The 19,111-nt window shown below is 37.1% G+C and overlaps 1 protein-coding gene across 1 annotated transcript in view; it reads left to right on the forward strand.

Moving 5' to 3' along the window:
• DNAL1 (dynein axonemal light chain 1) overlaps nt 1–19,111 on the forward strand; it is a 48,024-nt gene that overhangs the window by 4,399 nt on the left and 24,514 nt on the right. The window contains exons 2-4 of the mRNA XM_019427090.2: nt 7,334–7,372; nt 10,519–10,628; nt 13,571–13,626. Coding sequence (XP_019282635.1) covers nt 7,334–7,372; nt 10,519–10,628; nt 13,571–13,626 — 205 coding nt within the window. The remainder of the gene's footprint in view (nt 1–7,333; nt 7,373–10,518; nt 10,629–13,570; nt 13,627–19,111) is intronic.

Genomic DNA, 19,111 nt, shown 5'->3' on the forward strand with positions numbered 1-19,111 from the left:
GATCATGACCTTAGCTGAAATCAAGAGTTGGATGCTTAACCAACTGAGCCACCCAAGAGCCCCTAAAATATCTTATTTATTTTATTAAAAAAAAATTTTTTTTTACATTTTTTTTGAGAGACAGAGAAAGACAGAGCACAAGTGGGGGAGGGGCAGAGAGAGAATGAGACACAGAATCCTAAGCAGGCTCCAGGCTCTGAGCTGTCAGCGCAGAGCCTGAAGTGGGGCTTGAACTCACAAATTGTGAGATCATGACCTGAGCCGACGTCGGACGCTTAACTGACTGAGCCACCCAGGTACCCCTCAATCCCCTTGCTTTCAATCTGAAAGTGTCTTTAGGTCTAAAATGGGTCTCTTGTAAACAGCATATAGACAGATCTTGTTTTCTTATCCATTCTCTTACACTATATCTTTTGATTGGAGCATTTAGACCATTGACATTTAGAGTGAGTACTGAAAGATATTAATTTATTGCCATTGCGTTGCCTATAGAGTTGGAGTTTCTGGTGGTGGTCTCTGGTCCTTTCTAGTCTTTGTTGCTTTTGGTCTTTTTTGTTTTGTTTTGTCTTTTCTCCTCTCAGAGAGTCCTCCGTAAAATTCCTTGCAGGGCCAGTTTAGTGGTCATAAACTCCTTTAGTTTTTGTTTGTCTGTGAAACTCTTTATTTCTCCTTCTATTTTGAATGACAGCCTGTCTGGATAAAGAACTCTTGTCTGCATATTTTTCTGATTCAGCATATTGTATATATCCTGCCACTCCTTTCTGGCCTGCCAAATTTCTGTGGATAGGTCTGCTGTGAACCTGATCTGTCTTCCCTTATAGGTTAAGGACTTTTTTCCCCTTGCTGCTTTCATAATTCTTTCCTTATCTGTGTATTTTGTGAATTTGACTATGATATGCCTTGTTGATGATATGCCTTTTCGTTGAATCTAATGGGAGTTCTCTGTGCTTCTTGGATTTTAATGTCTGTGTCTATCCCCAGGTTAGGAAAGTTTTCTGCTATGATTTGCTCACGTAAACCTTCTACCCCTTTTTCTCTCTCTTCATCTTCTGGGATTCCTATGATTTGGATGTTATTTCTTTTTAGTGAGTCATTGAGTTCTCTAAATCTTATATCGTGCTCTTTTGCCTTAGTTTCTCTCTTCTTTCTGCTTCATTATTCTCCATAATTTTGTCTTCTATGTCACTGATTCGCTGCTCTGCTTCATCCATCCTTGCAGCCATGGCAACCATTTGAGATTGCATCTCTGTTATAGAATTTTTAATTTCATTCTGACTAGATTTTGCTTCTTTCATCTCTGCAGAAAGGGATTCTATGCTTTTTTTCAACCCCAGCTGGTATTCTTATTATCATGACTCCTAATTCTAGTTCAGACATCTTGCTTATATCTGTGTTGATAAGTCCCTGACTGTCATTTCTTCCTGTTCTTTCTTTTGGGGTTAATTAGTTTTGTCATTTTGGAGGAAGAAAAAGAATTAATAAAATAAAAAATTAAAATTAAAAAGATTAGAAACAATACCAAAAAATCAAATAAAGGAAGCTAGATCCTAGGTATGTTTGACATGCTGATCCTAGATCCTTGAAAGAAGCTTAATTTCATAGAGAAAAAAGGAAAGAAAAGAAAAGAAAAAGAAAAAGAAAAAAGTAAGAAATCATTTAAAAATTTAAAAAAGGTATACAATAAAATACAATGAAATGAATTGGAGAAGGTAAAATAGAATAAAAAAATAAATTTCCAAAAAATGTAGTAAAAAATTTTTTTAATTATATAACAATGGAAAATAAAAATATTTTTTTTCTCTTTCTGTATCCAAGAATAAGAAAAGAAAAGAAAAAACACAAAACAAACAAACAAAAAAAACCCAAATAGATGGACCAGTGAACAGAATGAATTCTGAATGAAATTACATCTGGTTTCCCCTAGAAGTCAAACTATGAAGCACTTTATAGTCTGTATGCTAATCAGGTGGAGACTTATGGTGGTTCTCTAGGGCTTGGTTGGTGCAGTTGGACAGGTCGTGGTGTAATGACTCTGTTCTCCGCTAGGTGGCGCTGCTTAGCTTACTGGAGCGGATCAGTGTGGCCCACGTGCACGTGTTTGTGTGCATGTGTCAGAGGTGAAAATGGCATCCAGCTTCTCAGTCTCTACTATCAGAACTCTGCTCTACCCTACTGGCAATCAAGCACAACTTCTTTGTTTCTGGTTTCCATCCACTCCCTATTTCTACACTGTCTGTGTCCAAGCCATCAGCTTAGATGGCACCTCCCTCCTGAATTTTATCTCAGATGGGGCTGTGCTTCCAAACCCCTCACTTCTGAGGGCCCTGCTGTTTACACCTGCTCCAACCCTCTGAGGAAGGGTCTTGCTGAGCAATGGCCGGATGCCTGCTTGTCCCTGGGGACATTCCTTGTGATCATGCTGCTGTAGAGGATGAGAGGTTGTGGCTGGATGCTGGCTTGCCCCAGTCTAAGTTCATCTGATGGCATAGTGGCAGTGTTTCAGGGATTATGGTAAATCACAACACACAACCCACACCAGGTTTCACCACACTCTGGCATTTTTGTTCCAATACCAGCAGTCGTGTCCTCCGGGGTCTGCTGGGACCTTTGCCTGTGGGCAGACTGCATGGCCTCTACCAAATGCCCTCCTAGCAGGGTAGCAGGGGAACCACTTCTCCCTGTGTGGCCCATGGACTGCTCAGACCTCGCTGCCTGCCTCTGGGGATTTGCCCTTCCCACCAGAGCACCTCCAGGTATTGGGCTGCAGAATTTCTGATGCTACTCTGCCCTGTTTATAGAATCCTAATGACATTGAAACCCTCTTCCCTCTTCTTTTCTTGTTTAGGTACTTGTGGGTGCTTTCACTCTTTCTCTTTCTCTCCAGTTACTTTCAAGGGGAGTGCTTTTCCTGCGCTCTCCCCCCCCTTTCTCTGTCCTCTCTCCGCAAATACCACTCCCTCCCTACCCTCCACAGATTCTCTCTCCCCAGTTCACCTCTCCATCCCGAATACCTGCCGAGTTCTGTGGCTTAAGTTATGCAGATTGCTGTGTTAATCCTCAGATTAATTCTCTGGGTGTGCAAAGTGGTTTGATGCTGATCTAGTTGCATTTCAGGGATGAGAAGCAGAGAACTTTGATGCTGCTTTGCCATCTCGGACCCCTCCTCTGATTAGATACTTTTCGATCTTTCCAGTGTGATCCTCCTTAACCATCTTATTTAAAATAAACATACTCTAGGGGCTCCTGGGTGTCTCAGTTGGTTAAGCAGCCAATTTCCTTAATAATTGTCACTTTCTAATATACTATATAATTTATTTATTAAATATATTATTTTTCATCTGTTTCCTGCCAATAGATGTAAGTTTCAGGAAAGCAGCAATCTTTGTTTTGTTCATTGATATGTCCTAAGCATGTAAAAGAATGTTTGGTACATAGTAGATAATAAATATTTGCTAAAATGAATGAATTTCTTCATAAAATATGGCATTTGCTTTAGGTTTTTGGTATGTAGCTTTTATTAGATAGGGAATTTCCCTTTAACTCTTAGTAAATTATATTTATAGGCTTTTTTGTTGTTAAACAATCCTTATGCTCCTGGGGTTAGCCATTCTTGATCACGATTATTATTCACCATTGGCTTTGGAGATCTGTTGTTGTATCTAGGATTTTCAAATCTATGCTGAGAAGATGAGTCCTTATCTGGTTATGGCATCAAGGTTATTCTAGCCTCATAAAATAAACTAGCAGTTTTCCCTCTTTTTCTGGTTTCTGAAACAACTTGTATAACAGAAAATATCTGTTCCTTGAAAACTTGGCAGAATTTACTTGTAAAATTATCTAGGCTTGGAGCTTTAGGAAAGGAGAATGAAGGTAAATCTCTGATTATCTTTTATTTTTTTTTAATGTTTTTATTTATTTTTGTGAGAGAGACAGAGCGCAATCAGGGGAGGGGTAGAAAGGGAGGGAGACACAGAATCTGAAGCAAGCTCCAGGCTCTGAGCTGTCAGTGCAGAGCCTGATGCGGGGCTTGAACTCGTGAACTGGGAGATCCTGACCTGAGCCGAAGGTGGGTGCTTAACCGACTGAGCCACCCAGGTGCCCCTCTGATTATCTTTTTTTTTCTTTTTAATTTCTTTTAATGTTTATTTATTTTTGAGAGAAAGAGAGAGAGAGAGAGAGAGAGAGGGAGAGGGAGAGACACACAGAGTGCAAATGGGAGAGGGGTAGAGAGCAAGGGAGACCCAGAATCTGAAGCACGCTCTGGGCTCTGAGCTGTCAGCACAAAGCCTGATGCGGGACTCGAACTCATGAACCCTGAGATCATGACCTGAGTCGAAGCTGGACGCTTAACCGACTGAGCCACCCAGGTGCCCTGATTATCTTTTTAACATTTAAAATAGTTATTGGCCTATTCAGGTTTTCTGATTTCTTCCTGTGACAGTTCAGCACTTTTGTGTTTTTTCTAAATATGCATTATTTGTTTAGGTTTTCAAACTTATTACCACATATTTGCTTATAAAATTTTATTTTCACTTTATTTATTTATTTATTTATTTATTTATTTATTGTTTATTAAAAATGTTTATTTTTGAGAGAGTGCAAGCTGGGGAGGGGTAGAGACAGGGGGACAGAGGATCTGAAGTAGGTTCTGTGCTGACAGTAGTGAGCCTGATGTGGGGCTCGAACTCACAAACCATGAGATCATGACCTGAGCCAAAGTCAGATGCTCAACTGACTGAGCAGGCACCCCTTATTTATTTATTTTTTAATGTTTATTTATTTATTTTGCGAGAGAAAGTGTGTGAGCAGGGAAGGGGCAGAGAAAGAGGGAGAGAGAATCCCAAACAAGCCCCGCACTGTCAGTTCAGAGCCAGACTCAGGCTCTTTCTCATGAACCGAACCATGAGATTGTGACTTGAGCCATTATCAAGGGTTGGATGCTTAACTGACTGAGCCACCCAAGCGCCCCAGTATTTTACTTTTAAATCTTTATGGTATCTATATTATTTCCTCTGATTCTATATTTTTGTTCTATAGCTGTCTTTTTCTTAGTTAGGCTTGCTAGAAATTTAGGAACCAACTTTTAGTTATGTCCATCTTTTTTTTCCTCTGGTCTGTTTTCATCAACTTCTTCCTTTGTATTTATTTCAGCTTTCTTTGTGTTTGCAATGATGTGCTTATTGAAATGTCTTGAATGCTTAGCTTATTTGTTTTGTGTCTCTTATTTTTCTCTTATTTTTTAAAATATAATTTATTGGCAAATTGGCTAACGTACAGTGTCTACAGTGTGCTCTAGGTCTTGGGGGTAGATTCCCATGATTCATCGCTTACATACAACACCCAGTGCTCATCCCAGTAAGTGCCCTCCTCAATGTTTTCTCTTATATTTTAATAAATGTATTTGAGGGCACCTGGGTGACTCAGTTGGTTAAGTGTCTGACTCACCGTTCATGAGTTCGAGCCCTGTGTCGGGCTCTGTGCTGACAGCCCAGAGCCTGGAGCCTGCTTTGGATTCTGTGGTCTCTCTCTCTCTGCCCCTCCCCCATTCATGCTCTGTCTCTCTCTCTCAAAAATAAATATACATTTTGAAAAAAAAAATAAATGTATTTGAAGCCGTAAGTCTCCTTTTAAATGTTATATTCCTTAAATTTTAATATTTTTTGTCTTTTGTTTTACTTTAATTTATAGTTTACTTTGTAACTCAAGGGCTATTTATTACTATGTCTTTACTTTCTAGACGTAATGGCATGTATATGCCATTGTGAGGATATACATGTTGAGCAACACTGCACTGGTCCACTTAGGTAGATTATTTTCAGTTAAATACACTGTGGTACTATAAATGTATTTCCTCTTCCCTATGATTTTCTTAATAACATTTTCTTTTCTCTAGCTTACTTTATTGTCAGAATATAGTATGTAATACATATGACATACAAAATATGTGTTAATCCACTGTTTATGTTATTGGTAAGGCTTCTGGTCAACAGTAGGCTATTAGTAAAGTTTTGGGGGAGTCAAAAGTTATACTCAGATTTTTGACTGTTCAGGGGAGAGAGGTTGGTGTCCCTAATGCTCATCTTGTGCAAGGGTCAACTATACTTTAACATTTTTCCTTTTGTTATTGTTTGGGGTTTTGTTCTTTTTTTAATTAACTCTAGCAATAATTCAAAGGATGTCTTCCTTTTCTCACATTTAAAGTTGTGTCATATTAAATTGAATCTGAGATACTATTGATTATAAAGTGCAACATTATTTTATGTTCTAAGAAAGAAAAATAAGAAATTGGAATTAAACCCTGACAGGTAATTTCCTGTCATTTAGAATTTTTATTTTGTTCTTATTAACAGAGTTCTTTTAAATATATTTGGGGGGCACCTGGGTGGCTCAGTTGGTTAAGCATCTGACTTCGGCTCAGGTAGTGATCTCACAGTTTGTGAGTTCGAGCCCCCTGTCCGGCTTTGTGCTGACGGTTCAGAGCCTGGAGCCTGCTTCAGTTTCTGTGTCTCCCTCTCTCTCTTGGCCCCTCCCCTGTTTGTGCTCTCTCTCTCTCTCTCTCTCTCTGTCTCTCTCTCAAAGATCAATAAATAAACGTTAAAACAAAATTTTTAATTGTATTTGGGCATGTAAATTTTTATCATATATCATTCTCTGCAAACATAAAAAGGAATATAAATATATGAAATAAAATGGTTAATATTTTTCTAGATATTTACCACTGCCACCTGGCCACAGTAATTGTAAATTGTTCCTGTTTGTAAAATGCATCCAAATTTCAAAGATATCAAAATTTAAAAGATGTAGATCTTAGAATCAGTGAAATAAGATATATTTTAATATCAAATGTTAAAAGGTATATCTTTTTTGTAAAGCAAGTGGAATGAAGTATATGGGTATTACACCATGATTTCCTTAATTTATCTGAGAAGTATTTATTTTTTTAATGTTTATTTATTTATTTTTGAGAGAGAGAGCATGCGTGCAAGTGGGGGAAAGACAGAGACAGAGAGGGAGACACAGAATTCGAAGCAGGTTCCAGTCTCTGAGCTTTCAGCACAGAGTCCAATGTGAGGCTTGAACCCACAAACCATGAGATCATGACCTTAGCTGAAGTTGGATGCTTAACTGACTGAGCCACCCAGGTGCACCTCTGAAAGGTATTTAAGTAAATCATTCTGATTCCAGGAAATTAAAACATGCTTGTTTGCATATAAAGTCTGAAAGAAAGAAGTTAATCTTTTCAATAGTAGATGCCAAGGCTAATAATTACTGCATAAAAGTTGAATCAACAAATCATACCAATAAAGACACTCTTGTTTCTTCTCTTTTTAAGGCAAAAGCAACAACAATCAAAGAAGCTCTAGCCAGATGGGTGAGTATATGAATTTTTACCTCTTCTAGAGACCATACAAGGAAAGTTTTTGGATAGGTATTTAAATCTGATCATTCAATACAAGGAATCTTTGTGGTACTGGAGCTATTTAGCTATTTTGACTGTGGGGGTTGGTACATGAACCTACACAGATAAAATTGTATACACTTAATACACACATACAAAAGCATTTATACTCATATATAAATGAATACTAGTAAAATTGGGAAAATCTGATTAAAATCAGTGGGTTATATCATTATCAGTATCCTAAATGTCTATCAGTGGATAAATGGATTAAAAATGTATATATATACAGAATGGAATATTATTCAGCCACAAAAAAGGAAATCCTGCCATTTATGACAACATGGATGGACCTTGAGTGCATTATGATAAGTGAAATAAGTTAGACAGAGAAAGACGTACTCTATGATCTCACTCATGTGAAATCTAAAAAAGCTGAACGCACAGAAACAAAAAATCGAATGTTGATTGCTGGAGATTGGCATGTGGGGGACTTGGGGAGATGTTGGTTAAAGGGTACAACTTCAAGTTATAAGACAAGTTCTAGGCATCTGATATACAGCATGGTGACTGTAGTTAATAATATTGTATTATATACTTGAAAGTTGCTAAGAGAATAGATCTTAAATGTTCTCAGCACTAAAAAAAAATTATGTGAGGTGATAGATGAGTTAGCTAATCTTATTGTGTTAATCATTTTGCAATATATGCATGTGTCAAATCATCACCTTAGACTTATACAATTTTACATGTCAATAAAGCTGGAAAACATACTAAAGCAGATGCTAACATTAGAAAGGAAACTGCATTGTAAAAAACATGCATTAAATATAAACTATAAATATTTTGAATATAACATTCTATAAAGAATGTTGAACAGTTGTAATTCAACATTATAGATGTTTGGACAGTAGTAATTCAGCATTATAGATATACTTTCCACAGAGTATAGAGATGGCTCCTCAATTTCTATGCCCTGTGATAACTTTTTTGTCAATGTTATCAATAGTTTTTTGTATAACAATGCATCTTTTGCTTTTGTAGCTAGGCTTTGAATAAAAAGTCTTTCAGGAGATGGTGTGTAGGGAAAATAGGATGGATAGAATAAAAAATTTTTGAATTCTTGTTTTAGTGCTTATAAACTTCTTTGTACTCTGCTTTAAAAACCACATTGCTGGTGGTGCCTGGGTGGGTCAACCGGTTAAACATCCAACTCTTAGTTTCAGCTCAGGTCATGATCTCACAGTTTGAGTTCGAGCCCTGCATCGGGCTCTGTGATGACAAGCTTGGAGACTGCGTGGGACTCTGTTTCTTCTTCTCTCATTGACCCTTCCCCACGCTCGCTTGCATGCTCTCTCTCTCTCTCAAAATAAATAAATAAACATTTAAATTAATTAATTGATTGATTAAATAATTCATTTCTGTTTGGTTGGTGAAAAATCTGGAGTTTTGTTTGTTTGTTTTTTGTTATTTTAAGAAGGCTCTGTGTCTATCATGGAGCCCAATGCAGGGCTTGAACTCATGACCCTGAACAGATATCAAGAGTTGGACACCTAACCGACTGAGCCACCCAGGTGCCCCAAATCTGTTTTGTTAAAGAAAAAAGTACATATGGAATAGGCTTGTTATTAGATTAGATTTTCTTTGAATCAGATTTTAGGACTTTATTTACTTATGATAATAAGTAATTGCTTTTTTGGTTTGGGTTGTCGGTTCTATTTCTAGATCATATTGTGGCCATAAATCTTTGACTTCAAGATTATTTGAAGACATTAAGCTCACTCTTTCACTGATTAATCTAACATTTATTGAGGGTCTATTAGGTATGTGTTTCTGCTCCCCTAACCTACAAATGTATGGCACGAAAATAAGTACCAAGTGGATGTGTATTAGATCTTTTTTTTCAACTGATCGTATATTTTCTAGTATTGATATCTTATTATTTGACTTTTAAAAATAAGCCTCTATGTGTCTTATATTGCACTATGTTATAGAAAACATAGGAAAGCAAAGGAAATGGTCCCTGCACCTTAGGAGCTTCCTGTTTTGTTGGAGAGAACTGACTTTAAGTATTGAGGTATTTAGAAAATATTATGATGCAGTATATATTGATAATTAAATTTTAAATTGTGTACATAGTACTGAAATTAAACTTTATGGTAGAATTTATTTTAAAGCTTTTTTTAAGTTTATTTAGGGGTGCCTGGGTGACTCATGTCATGATCTCATGGTTTGTGAGTTCAAGCCCTGCATCACGCTCTCTGCTGTCAGCACAGAGCCTGCTTCAGATCCTCTGTCTGCCTCTCTCTGCCCCTCCCCCACTTGCTCGCTCGCTCTCTCTCTCTCTCTCTCTCTCAAAATAAATTTTTTAAAAATTAAAAAAAAATTATTTATTTTGAGAGAGAGAGAGAGTACATGTGCACTTGTGAGTTGGGGAGGGGCAGAGAGAGAGGGAGAGAGAATCCCAAGCAGGCTCCAAGCTTGTCATCACAGAGCCCAACTCCTTATGAATCGGGAGATCACGACCTGAACTGAAATCCAGAGTCGGTTACTCAACGTAGTGAGCCACCCAGGAGCTCCTCTAAGGTAGAATTTAGTAGTAAATTATTATAGAGCAAACAGCTTGGACCTCAGCTGTGTCGTAAAGATGGTATCTTCCAAAATTCTTGGTATCTGGGTTTCTTTCTCAGACTGAACCATGTATAGTAAAAGATTTGCAAGAAGAGATGCAAAATAGTTGAATCTTCCAGATCTAAATCTGATATTTAAGAAAAGGGTGATTAGCCACAAGGAATTCTTCCCAAGAAAATGTTGTCGTGTTTTGTGTTTGTTCATTGATAGACTCTTAAAGAATTTTAAATATTACAGAAATAAAAGTTATTTTCTTTCCTCCTCCTTTCATTCAGTTGGAACCTAACAATTATCTGAACGAGCCATGTAAAAGCCTGGTGATCAGGGTTAGTTAGTAAATCTCATTAAGTGAACTGTAAAGAATGCACAGAGTTACAAAATTCTGATAATTGGTTTGAAATAAACATTGAAAAGCCTTGCAAAATTCTGGACTTTAGTTCTGTATTATAATCAGGGATCACTTTCTTCCAAATTAATTTTTATCATAGGAAGAGAAAACCAGTCAGAAGCCATCTGAAGCCAAAGAGATAAAGCTTTATGCTCAGATTCCCCCTATAGAGAAGATGGATGCATCTCTGTCCACACTTGCTAATTGCGAGTAAGTTCTCTTGTCTTTTTTCCCCTTCCTTTTTAACATACATAAACTAGAAAAAAAGTGTTTGTTTTCTGTGATCTTTGTTTCTTTTTGTTTGTTGGTTTGGTTGATATAATTCTCCCTTTGGCAAAGCCAAACATAAAAGATCATTGGTTTATGGGGGACTAGTAATAAAGTAACCCTGAACGATATAGTACTTTTTTTTTATGTTTATTTATTTTTCAGATAGAAAGTGCCAGCAGGGGAGGGGCAGTGAGTGAGGGGGACAGAAGATCCAAAACAGGCTCTGCTCTGACAACAGCGAGCCCGATGTGGTGCTCAAACTCACAAACTGTGAGATCATGACCTAAGCCAAAGTTGGATGCTCAACTGACTGAGCCACCTAGGTGCCCCAATATAGTACTTTTTTTTCAGTAAAATTTTTATAATGTGCCTGGAAAATAGAATTTTCCTTGTCTCTTGGGAGAAACTAAATAACTAAGTAATACAATAAGACTTTATTATAAAAGCTAGTATTTCTCTTGTAAAATTAGCCAGTCAGTACTATACAGACTAGAGGCCTAACAGATACTGCTTTAAATTTTTTCAATTGTAAAAATACATTGTTAAAACATCTAGAAAATATAAAAAGCACAAAGGAAAGGAATTAATATCAACCAAAATTGCACCATCTTTTGAGAATCAGTGTTAGCATGTTGATACAGAGCCTTCTAATTTTTCTTTCCTTATTGGGATCAAATTATACTTATTATTTTATAATCCTATTTTCCCATGACTTTAAGTATCAGATCTATATTAATTCCTCTTTTTTTAAAAATTAATTTATTTATTTTGAGACAGCATGGGTGGGGAAAGAGTGGGGGAGAATCCAAAGCAGACTCTGTGCTGTGCTGTCAGTGCAGAGCCTGATGTTGTGCTCAAACCAGGAGATTATGACCTGAGCTGAAATCAAGAGTTAGATGCTTAACTGACTAAGCCACCTAGGCACCCCTATATGAATTCCTCTTAAGTTATTTTCTCAATACTCTACATACTTTTTTAGCAAGCTTCTGTGGATAATTTGAGGCAATTATACCATGACACCTTGTGACCATGCTCTCAGGCTGCAGTGTCTTGTTGGAGCTGTAGATTGTTATAGAATCACTTGGGATTCTTCCTGATTTCTTTAGTCTGTGTTTTTCTAAATATAGTGCACTAACTACCTACATAAGAATTTCCTAATGCAGGAGGTAAGCCCCACACCAAATATATAGAAATAGAATATCTACTGATGAAACCTAGGAATCTATAATAAGCAGCTTGAGTGACTCTTCTATGCATATTTGTGAACCCATGCATTAGACTAATATCTGTCTTTGGAATGAAAGGGAGAAGCAAACATATTTAGTTATTGTATGCAACTTGTCCTTTATGATAAGAGCACTGTGTATTATACGAAAATCCACCCTAGATTTTTTTTTGGCTTTAAAAGCATGATTCCAAAGAGCACTGTTTCAAAGTAGTCAAATATCTTTTTATCATAAAGCCATCTCAAAGGCAAATGTTTGAGAAGGTTTTGTACCTGGTACCAAATTATCTTGGAACTGCTTGGAAGGAGTCAGCCTGTTCATACTTTGGCTGACAATCTCTTTGGGCAGGTTGCCTAAACAACAATTAAAGAATTCATCCCAGTCATATTCCCAGATTTAAGGCACTCCATTTTTCACTGGGAGTTGTCAGGAATTGGGGATGGCTAGAAAATATACAGATTTGATCAATAATTTACACTATAGTAATTGCTTTTGTAAAAAAATGAGTAATTCTTTTTCAAGTCAAATCATAAAGGATAAGATCACATGTTCTAGAGTCAGTTTTTGGAGAGTTTTAAATTTGGCTCTGCCCCTTTATGGCTGTGTAATATTAGGCAAATTGCTTAACATCTTTGTACCTCAGTTTCCTCACTTGTAAAATGCAGATAATAATAATAATACTTATTTCACAGGATTGTTGTGATGGTTAAAACAAACAAAACCGGTTTATGTAACAAGTACTTAGATGAATACTGGGCACACATTGTGTTCAATAAAATTAGCTTTTATTACATTTTTTGCATGAAATGTACTGAAATATTAAAAATTTTGTCAAGAAAGGAAGACTAAGAATGTGTAGTTATGCTCCCTTTAAAATTTTTATATAGTTAAATTATGAGTAGAAAAAATCTAGACAAATGTATACAAACCATTAAAAGTAGTTATCTCTGGGGATATCTGTGGAATGGTTAGCATTACATTATGACTTCTTCAGTATACATTTCTGAATGATTTAACACATGAGCAGATAAATATCTTTGCACATGCATATAATATAGTTCTGCTTTTTATCAAAAGGGATCACATAAAATGTTTTGTTCTGCTAGATGGTTTTTTAACTTGACCACATATCATAGATGTCTTCCCAAGCTGGTATCTGGAGCCTAATTTCATTTGTTTTAGTGACAGTATAGTTTTTCATTATCTATCCCTCAGTTGCTAGATGTTTATAGATTTTTCCCTATTTTTTGCTATTACAATAATACAATAAATAATCTAGCTTATATATCTTTTGGCATTGTATTAGTATTTCAGTAGGATTTATTCTTAGAAATGAATTACTAGGTCAAAGAACACATGCATTTAAAAAAATTAATAAATAATACTAAATTACCTTCAAAAAGTTTTTTTTTTAATTTTCTGCAATGAATATGTATTAACTTTGTGATCAGAAAAAAAGGATGAGGATTTCAAAATGAAAGAATACATGCCATGTCTGAGGGGGAAAAAGATTTAGTATAAAAAGAAAATATGACTTAAATATTATCTTCTATGGGCACTTGAGGAATAATTTCTGATAAACCATTTATTTATTTTTCTGATACATCATTTAAAATTGTTTCATATTAATTCAAGTTTTCCTTTGTTCTTTTCAAGGAAGCTTTCACTGTCTACAAACTGCATTGAAAAAATTGCCAACCTCAATGGCTTAAGTAAGTGATCCACAGTAACAGATGGTTCTTAGGTTTTCTCATTACTGGAATAAACATTCTAGAGACACTATGTAATCCCAGAAGCTAGCACCTGTTTTAACCACAGTAATTGTCAGATGACAGAGAAAATATATAAACCATGTGTCTTAAATTTGGTTATCCAAAGAAAATCAGAGAAAACAAAAGACCTAAACATTTTAAAGATGTTTTAAAGCTTTTATAGAGTTAGAATTAAATAGAAAAATGAGATTTTTTTATTATATGTATTTTGTTCAAATTTGTCTTTCTTTCTTTCTTTCTTTCTTTCTTTCTTTCTTTCTTTCTTTCTTTCTTTCTTTCTTACTTTATTTTTAAGAATTCCAGGTGGTATTCTGGAACTTTTTATTTATTTATTTTTAATTTTATTTATTTATTTTGGAGAGAGAGAGAGTGAGTAAGGGGCAGAGAGAGAAGAAGAGAGAGAGAGAATCCCAAGCAGGTCTTGTACCATTAGCAGAGAGCCAGACATGGGGCTTGAACCCGCGAACTGTGAGATCATGACCTGAGCTGAGTTGGACCAAGAGTAAGAGGCTTGGGGCGCCTGGGCAGCTTAGTCGATTAAGTGTCTGACTTCGGCTCAGGTCATGATCTCATGGTTTGTAAATTTGTGTCCCACGTCGGGCTCTGTGCTGACAACTCTGAGCCTGGAGCCTGCTTCAGATTCTGTGTCTCCCTCTCTCTCTGTCCCTCCCCTGCTCATTCTCTGTCTTTCTCTCAAAAATAAACAAAAGAAAAAAAGTCTAAGTCTTAACTGACTTAGCCTCTCAGGTGCCCCAATACTTGTTATATTTAAATTTTAATTCCTCACCATCATTTTTCTTGTGTTCCTTATCTGTGTTAATGATGTTGCCACCATCCCAGTTGCCAAGGCTTCTGACTCCTGCTAATTTCGTATGTTTGGTGAAACTTGGTGGTTTAAAACAATAGTTCTGAAAAACAACAGCAAGAACAAAAACAGTTCTGGAGGCCAGAAGTCTGAAATTGGTTTTAGTGGGCCAAAATCAAGGTTTTGACCAAGCCACACTGCCTGAAGGCTTTAGGGGAGAATCTGTTCCTTGTTTCTTTTAGATTCTGATGGCTGCCACGTTCCTTGGCTTGTGAGGACATCACTCTAATCTCTGCCTCTGTGGTCATGTTGACTTCTCCTCTTTCATCTGTGTCACATATTTATTTCTCTGCCTCCTTCTTTTTTTATTATTAATATTTTTAAATTTATTTTTGAGAGAGAGCATGAGCAAGGGAGGGTCAGGGGGGTGGTGCAAAAGATGCAAATCAGGCTATGCACTGAGAGCAGCAAGCCCAATGTGGGGCAGAAACTCATGAACTGCAAGATCATGACCTGAGCCAAAGATGGATGCTCAACTGACTGAGCCACCCAGGCACCACTCTCTGCCTCCTTCTTAAGAAGATATGTGTGATTACATTTAGGGAACACCTAGATAATCAAGGCTATTCTCCCTAAGATCCCTAACTTGATGACATCTACAAAGTACTCCCCGCCCCCCCCCCCCCCCCCCCATATAAGGTAACATCGCAGGTTCCGGGGATTAGGATCTAGGTATCTTTCGGTGGGGAATTATTTAACCTACCATGCTCCTCCTTTACTTCCCTTAAGACATCTGAGTTCATCACTGAGTCCTGTTTACTCTTTGAGAGAGCTCTTAAATAATTTGTTGCTTTTCCATTTCCAGAAGCTATGGTTTTATTTAAGACCCACATCATCTCCCCCTTGTATTTTCAAACATTTTTTTTACCACTTTTCCATAGTAAGGAATACATTTGAATTCATGACTCAATACATATATTTATATGAATATACATATCAAATACATACATACACATGTGAAGTGGAATAGGTTTGTAAAACAATATTTACCCTTATAGCATAGGTTCCAGTGTAAGGTTTTAAATTATTTTTAATGTTTATTTATTTTTGAAGGAGAGAGAGAGCATGAGTGATGAAGAGGCAGAGAGAGAGAGGGAGACACAGAATCCAAAGCAGGCTTCAGGCTCTGAGCTGTTAGCACAGAGCCCAACACGGGGTTCAAACCCAAGAGCCATGAGAAGTTGGATGCTCAACCAACTGAGCCCCCCAGGCACCCTCCAGTATAAGTTTTTTAAAGATTTCATTTTTTAAAAATGCTTGTCACAACCCATTAAGCTGATTTCATATCACCTATAGTTTGAGAAACACTGCCATGGGGTACCTGGGTGGTTCAGTTGGTTAAGCATCCGACTCTTTTTTTTTTTTTTAATGTTTATTTATTTTTGAGAGAGAGAGAGAGTGCAAGTTGAGGAGGGGCAGAGAGAAAGGGCAACAGAGGATCCAAAGCAGGCTCTGTGCTGACAGCAGAGAGCCTGATGTAGGACTCGAACCCATGAACCACGAGAGCCGAAGTTGGACACCTAACCACCTGAGCCACCCAGGCGCCCCTAAGCATCTGACTCTTGACTTTGGATCAGGTCATGATCTCAGGGTTGTGAGATCCAGCCTCAAGTTGGGCTCCATGCTGGGCATGGAGCCTGCTTAAGATTCTGTCTCTCTTTCCCTCTGCCCCTCTCCCCTGTTTATGTGCTCTCTTTCTTGAAAGAAAGAAAGAAAGAAAGAAAGAAAGAAAGAAAGAAAGAAAGAAAGAAAGGTAGGAAGGAAGGAAGGAAGGTAGGAAGGAAGGTAGGAAGGAAGGAAGAAAGAAAAGAAAAGAAAGAGAAAAACACTGCCTTATGACTTTGTGCTAGCCTCCGAATTGATCTTTTTGTCTCCTTTCACCCAGTTGACATTCAACATTGATAGCAGGGTTTTCTTTCTAAAAATATTATTCTTGGGGCGCCTGGGTGACTCAGTTGGTTGAGCATCTGACTCATGTCCGTGGGTTCAAGCCCTGCATGGGGCTCTGTGCTGACAGCTCAGATCCTGGAGCCTGCTTTGGATTCTGTGTCTCCCTCTCTTTCTCTCTGCCCCTCCCCTGGTTACACACTCTCTCTCTCTCTCTCTGTCTCTCAAAAAATAAAATGTTAAAAAAATGTTTTTTTATATTATTTTCATTATCATTCTTCCAGATCAGAGACCTTTAATGGTTCCCTTTTGCCTAGTAAAGACCAAATGCCTTAATGTTGCATTCAAAGTCATCTAAAATCTGTGCCACCCTATTCACACCTGAATACATCATTCTTTTTTATGACTTTGTGCATTTGTTAATGCAATGCTTTTTTCCTTTGAGAATAGCCCCTTCCTCAACATGAAAATCCTGCAAAAAACAAAATTAAGGTTAAGAATGTCAAGTTTAAATGTCATTTCTCCCTCTAAAGACTTCTCTAGTGATTGTCATAATTATTCTTTCTCTTTTTTTAATGTTTATTTATTTATTTTTGAGAGACCAAGAAAAAGCACAGAGGAGGGGCAGAGAGAAAGGGAGAGAATTCCGTGTGGGCTCTGTGCTCATAGTGCCACCCAGGCACCTCTATTATTACTCTTTCTTTAGGAATATTAATAACTGTCTTGGATTATAATAATAAATACCCACTTCATATAGTTTTTGTGAAGATTAAATGAGTTAGTATATATAAAGTGTTTTGAATAGTTCCTGGTACATATAAATGCTCAAGAAATATTAGCTATTATTATGGTTAGTGAGGAATATGTTCTGTCTCTTCAGATAATGAGCTCCTTGAATGTAAACATCACATCTTACTATCTTATCTTCCAAATCTCCATCCTCCTCCCAGGACCTTACCCAAAGTTGGCATTCAGTATTTATGTAGTCCTGGAGAAGAAGCATTTACTATTAGAGCTGTGCATAAGATGACTCAGTATATTTGTTTTTCACTGACTCATTAAACAATTTGAGATGTTTCACTTTACCATTAACCCTTGAACAACATGGGTTTGAACTGTGTGAGTCTATTTACATGCTGATTTTTTTTTTTTTTTACAGCACTGTAAATTTATTTTCCTTTCATTCTTGAATGTATTTTCTTTCTTTTATGATTTTCTTTTTTTTAAACTTTTTTTTTTTTTTATTTTTGAGAAGAGAGAGAGCATGCGTGGGGGAGGAGAGAGAAAGAGGGAGTCACAGAATCTGAAACAGGCTCCAGGCTCTGAGCTGTCAGCACAGAGCCCAATGTGGGGCTGAACTCACAGACTGTGAGATCATGACCTGAGCCGAAGTCCGATGCTTAACCAACTGAGCCACCCAGGCGCCCCTCTTTCATGATTTTCTTAATATTTTCTTTTCTCTAGGTTTATTGTAAGAATATAATATATAATACATATAACATACAAAATGTGCATTAATGGACTGTTGACCAAGGCTTCTGCTCAATAGCAGGCTATTAGTCGTTAAGTTTTGGGAGAGTAAAAATTTATACTCAGATTTTCAACTGCCTGGGGGTTGGCATTGCTAACTCCTGTGTTATTCAACAATTATACAGACACTTTGTCTATAATTGAAATAACTTGCTTTAATGAGATTAAATTGATGACATGTTTTTAAAGTTTATTTATTTTCAGAGAGAGAGAGAGAGAGAGAGAGAGAGAGGGAGAATCCCAAGCAGGCTCCATGCTGACAGCATGCCTAACGCGGGCCTCTATCTCACAAACACTGAGATATGACCTGAGCTGAAATCAAGAGTTGGGGGGCACCAGGTGGCTTAGTCGGTTAAGCGTCCAACTCTTGGTTTCAGGTCAGGTCATGATCTCATGGTTTGTGGGTTCTAGCCCTGCAGAGGGCTCCTCGCTGGCAGTGAAGAGCCTGCTTAGGATTCTCTCTTTCTCTCCTTCTCTCTCTGCTCCTCTCCTGCTCTCTTTCTCTCTCTCTCTCAAATAAATAAACTGAAATCAAGTGTCAGATGCCTAACCAACTGAGCCACCCAAGCACCCTGATGATGTATTATTTATCAATACAGATAACATGCTTTTCTTTTCATTAAAAACATGACTCTGACAATAGTGAAAATAGATAACCTCTGTTCAGGGCTGGCAATAGACTTTAACTTATAATCTAACTTTGGTCAATTGGTAGTGACTCTCAGAAAAATTTAATTAATTAATAAGAGTACCAAAAATTCAGTAGAAAGAATAGCTTGATCAGTTATTGATGTCTGATGTAGACATGGATTGAGACAGTATAAGCATTTGTACCATACATTTGCTATACTTGATTCACCTCATTTTAGTTGTGCTTACAACAAATAGTACTTCCATAGTCTATAGCCGGTCACTGGGGAATACACATCATCTGTGACTATAAAGCAAAAAGACACTGCTGATCCCTATGAAGGATTGAATATATGACTGTAGCCTGTCTCTCACCCCTTCCCTTTCATGAGCACTATAGTCTCACTTGTTAAACTGTGATGACAGGATCTGGAATAAAAAGGGATTCCTATTTAACAGGGGGTTTATAAGGCAGAATAACCCTAATGGCAACTATGTTTATTGTAGCAAAAC

This window comes from Panthera pardus, unplaced genomic scaffold, assembly GCF_024362965.1.
Source record: "Panthera pardus isolate Hobbes unplaced genomic scaffold, ASM2436296v1 HiC_scaffold_24, whole genome shotgun sequence".
Taxonomy (NCBI): domain Eukaryota; kingdom Metazoa; phylum Chordata; class Mammalia; order Carnivora; family Felidae; genus Panthera; species Panthera pardus.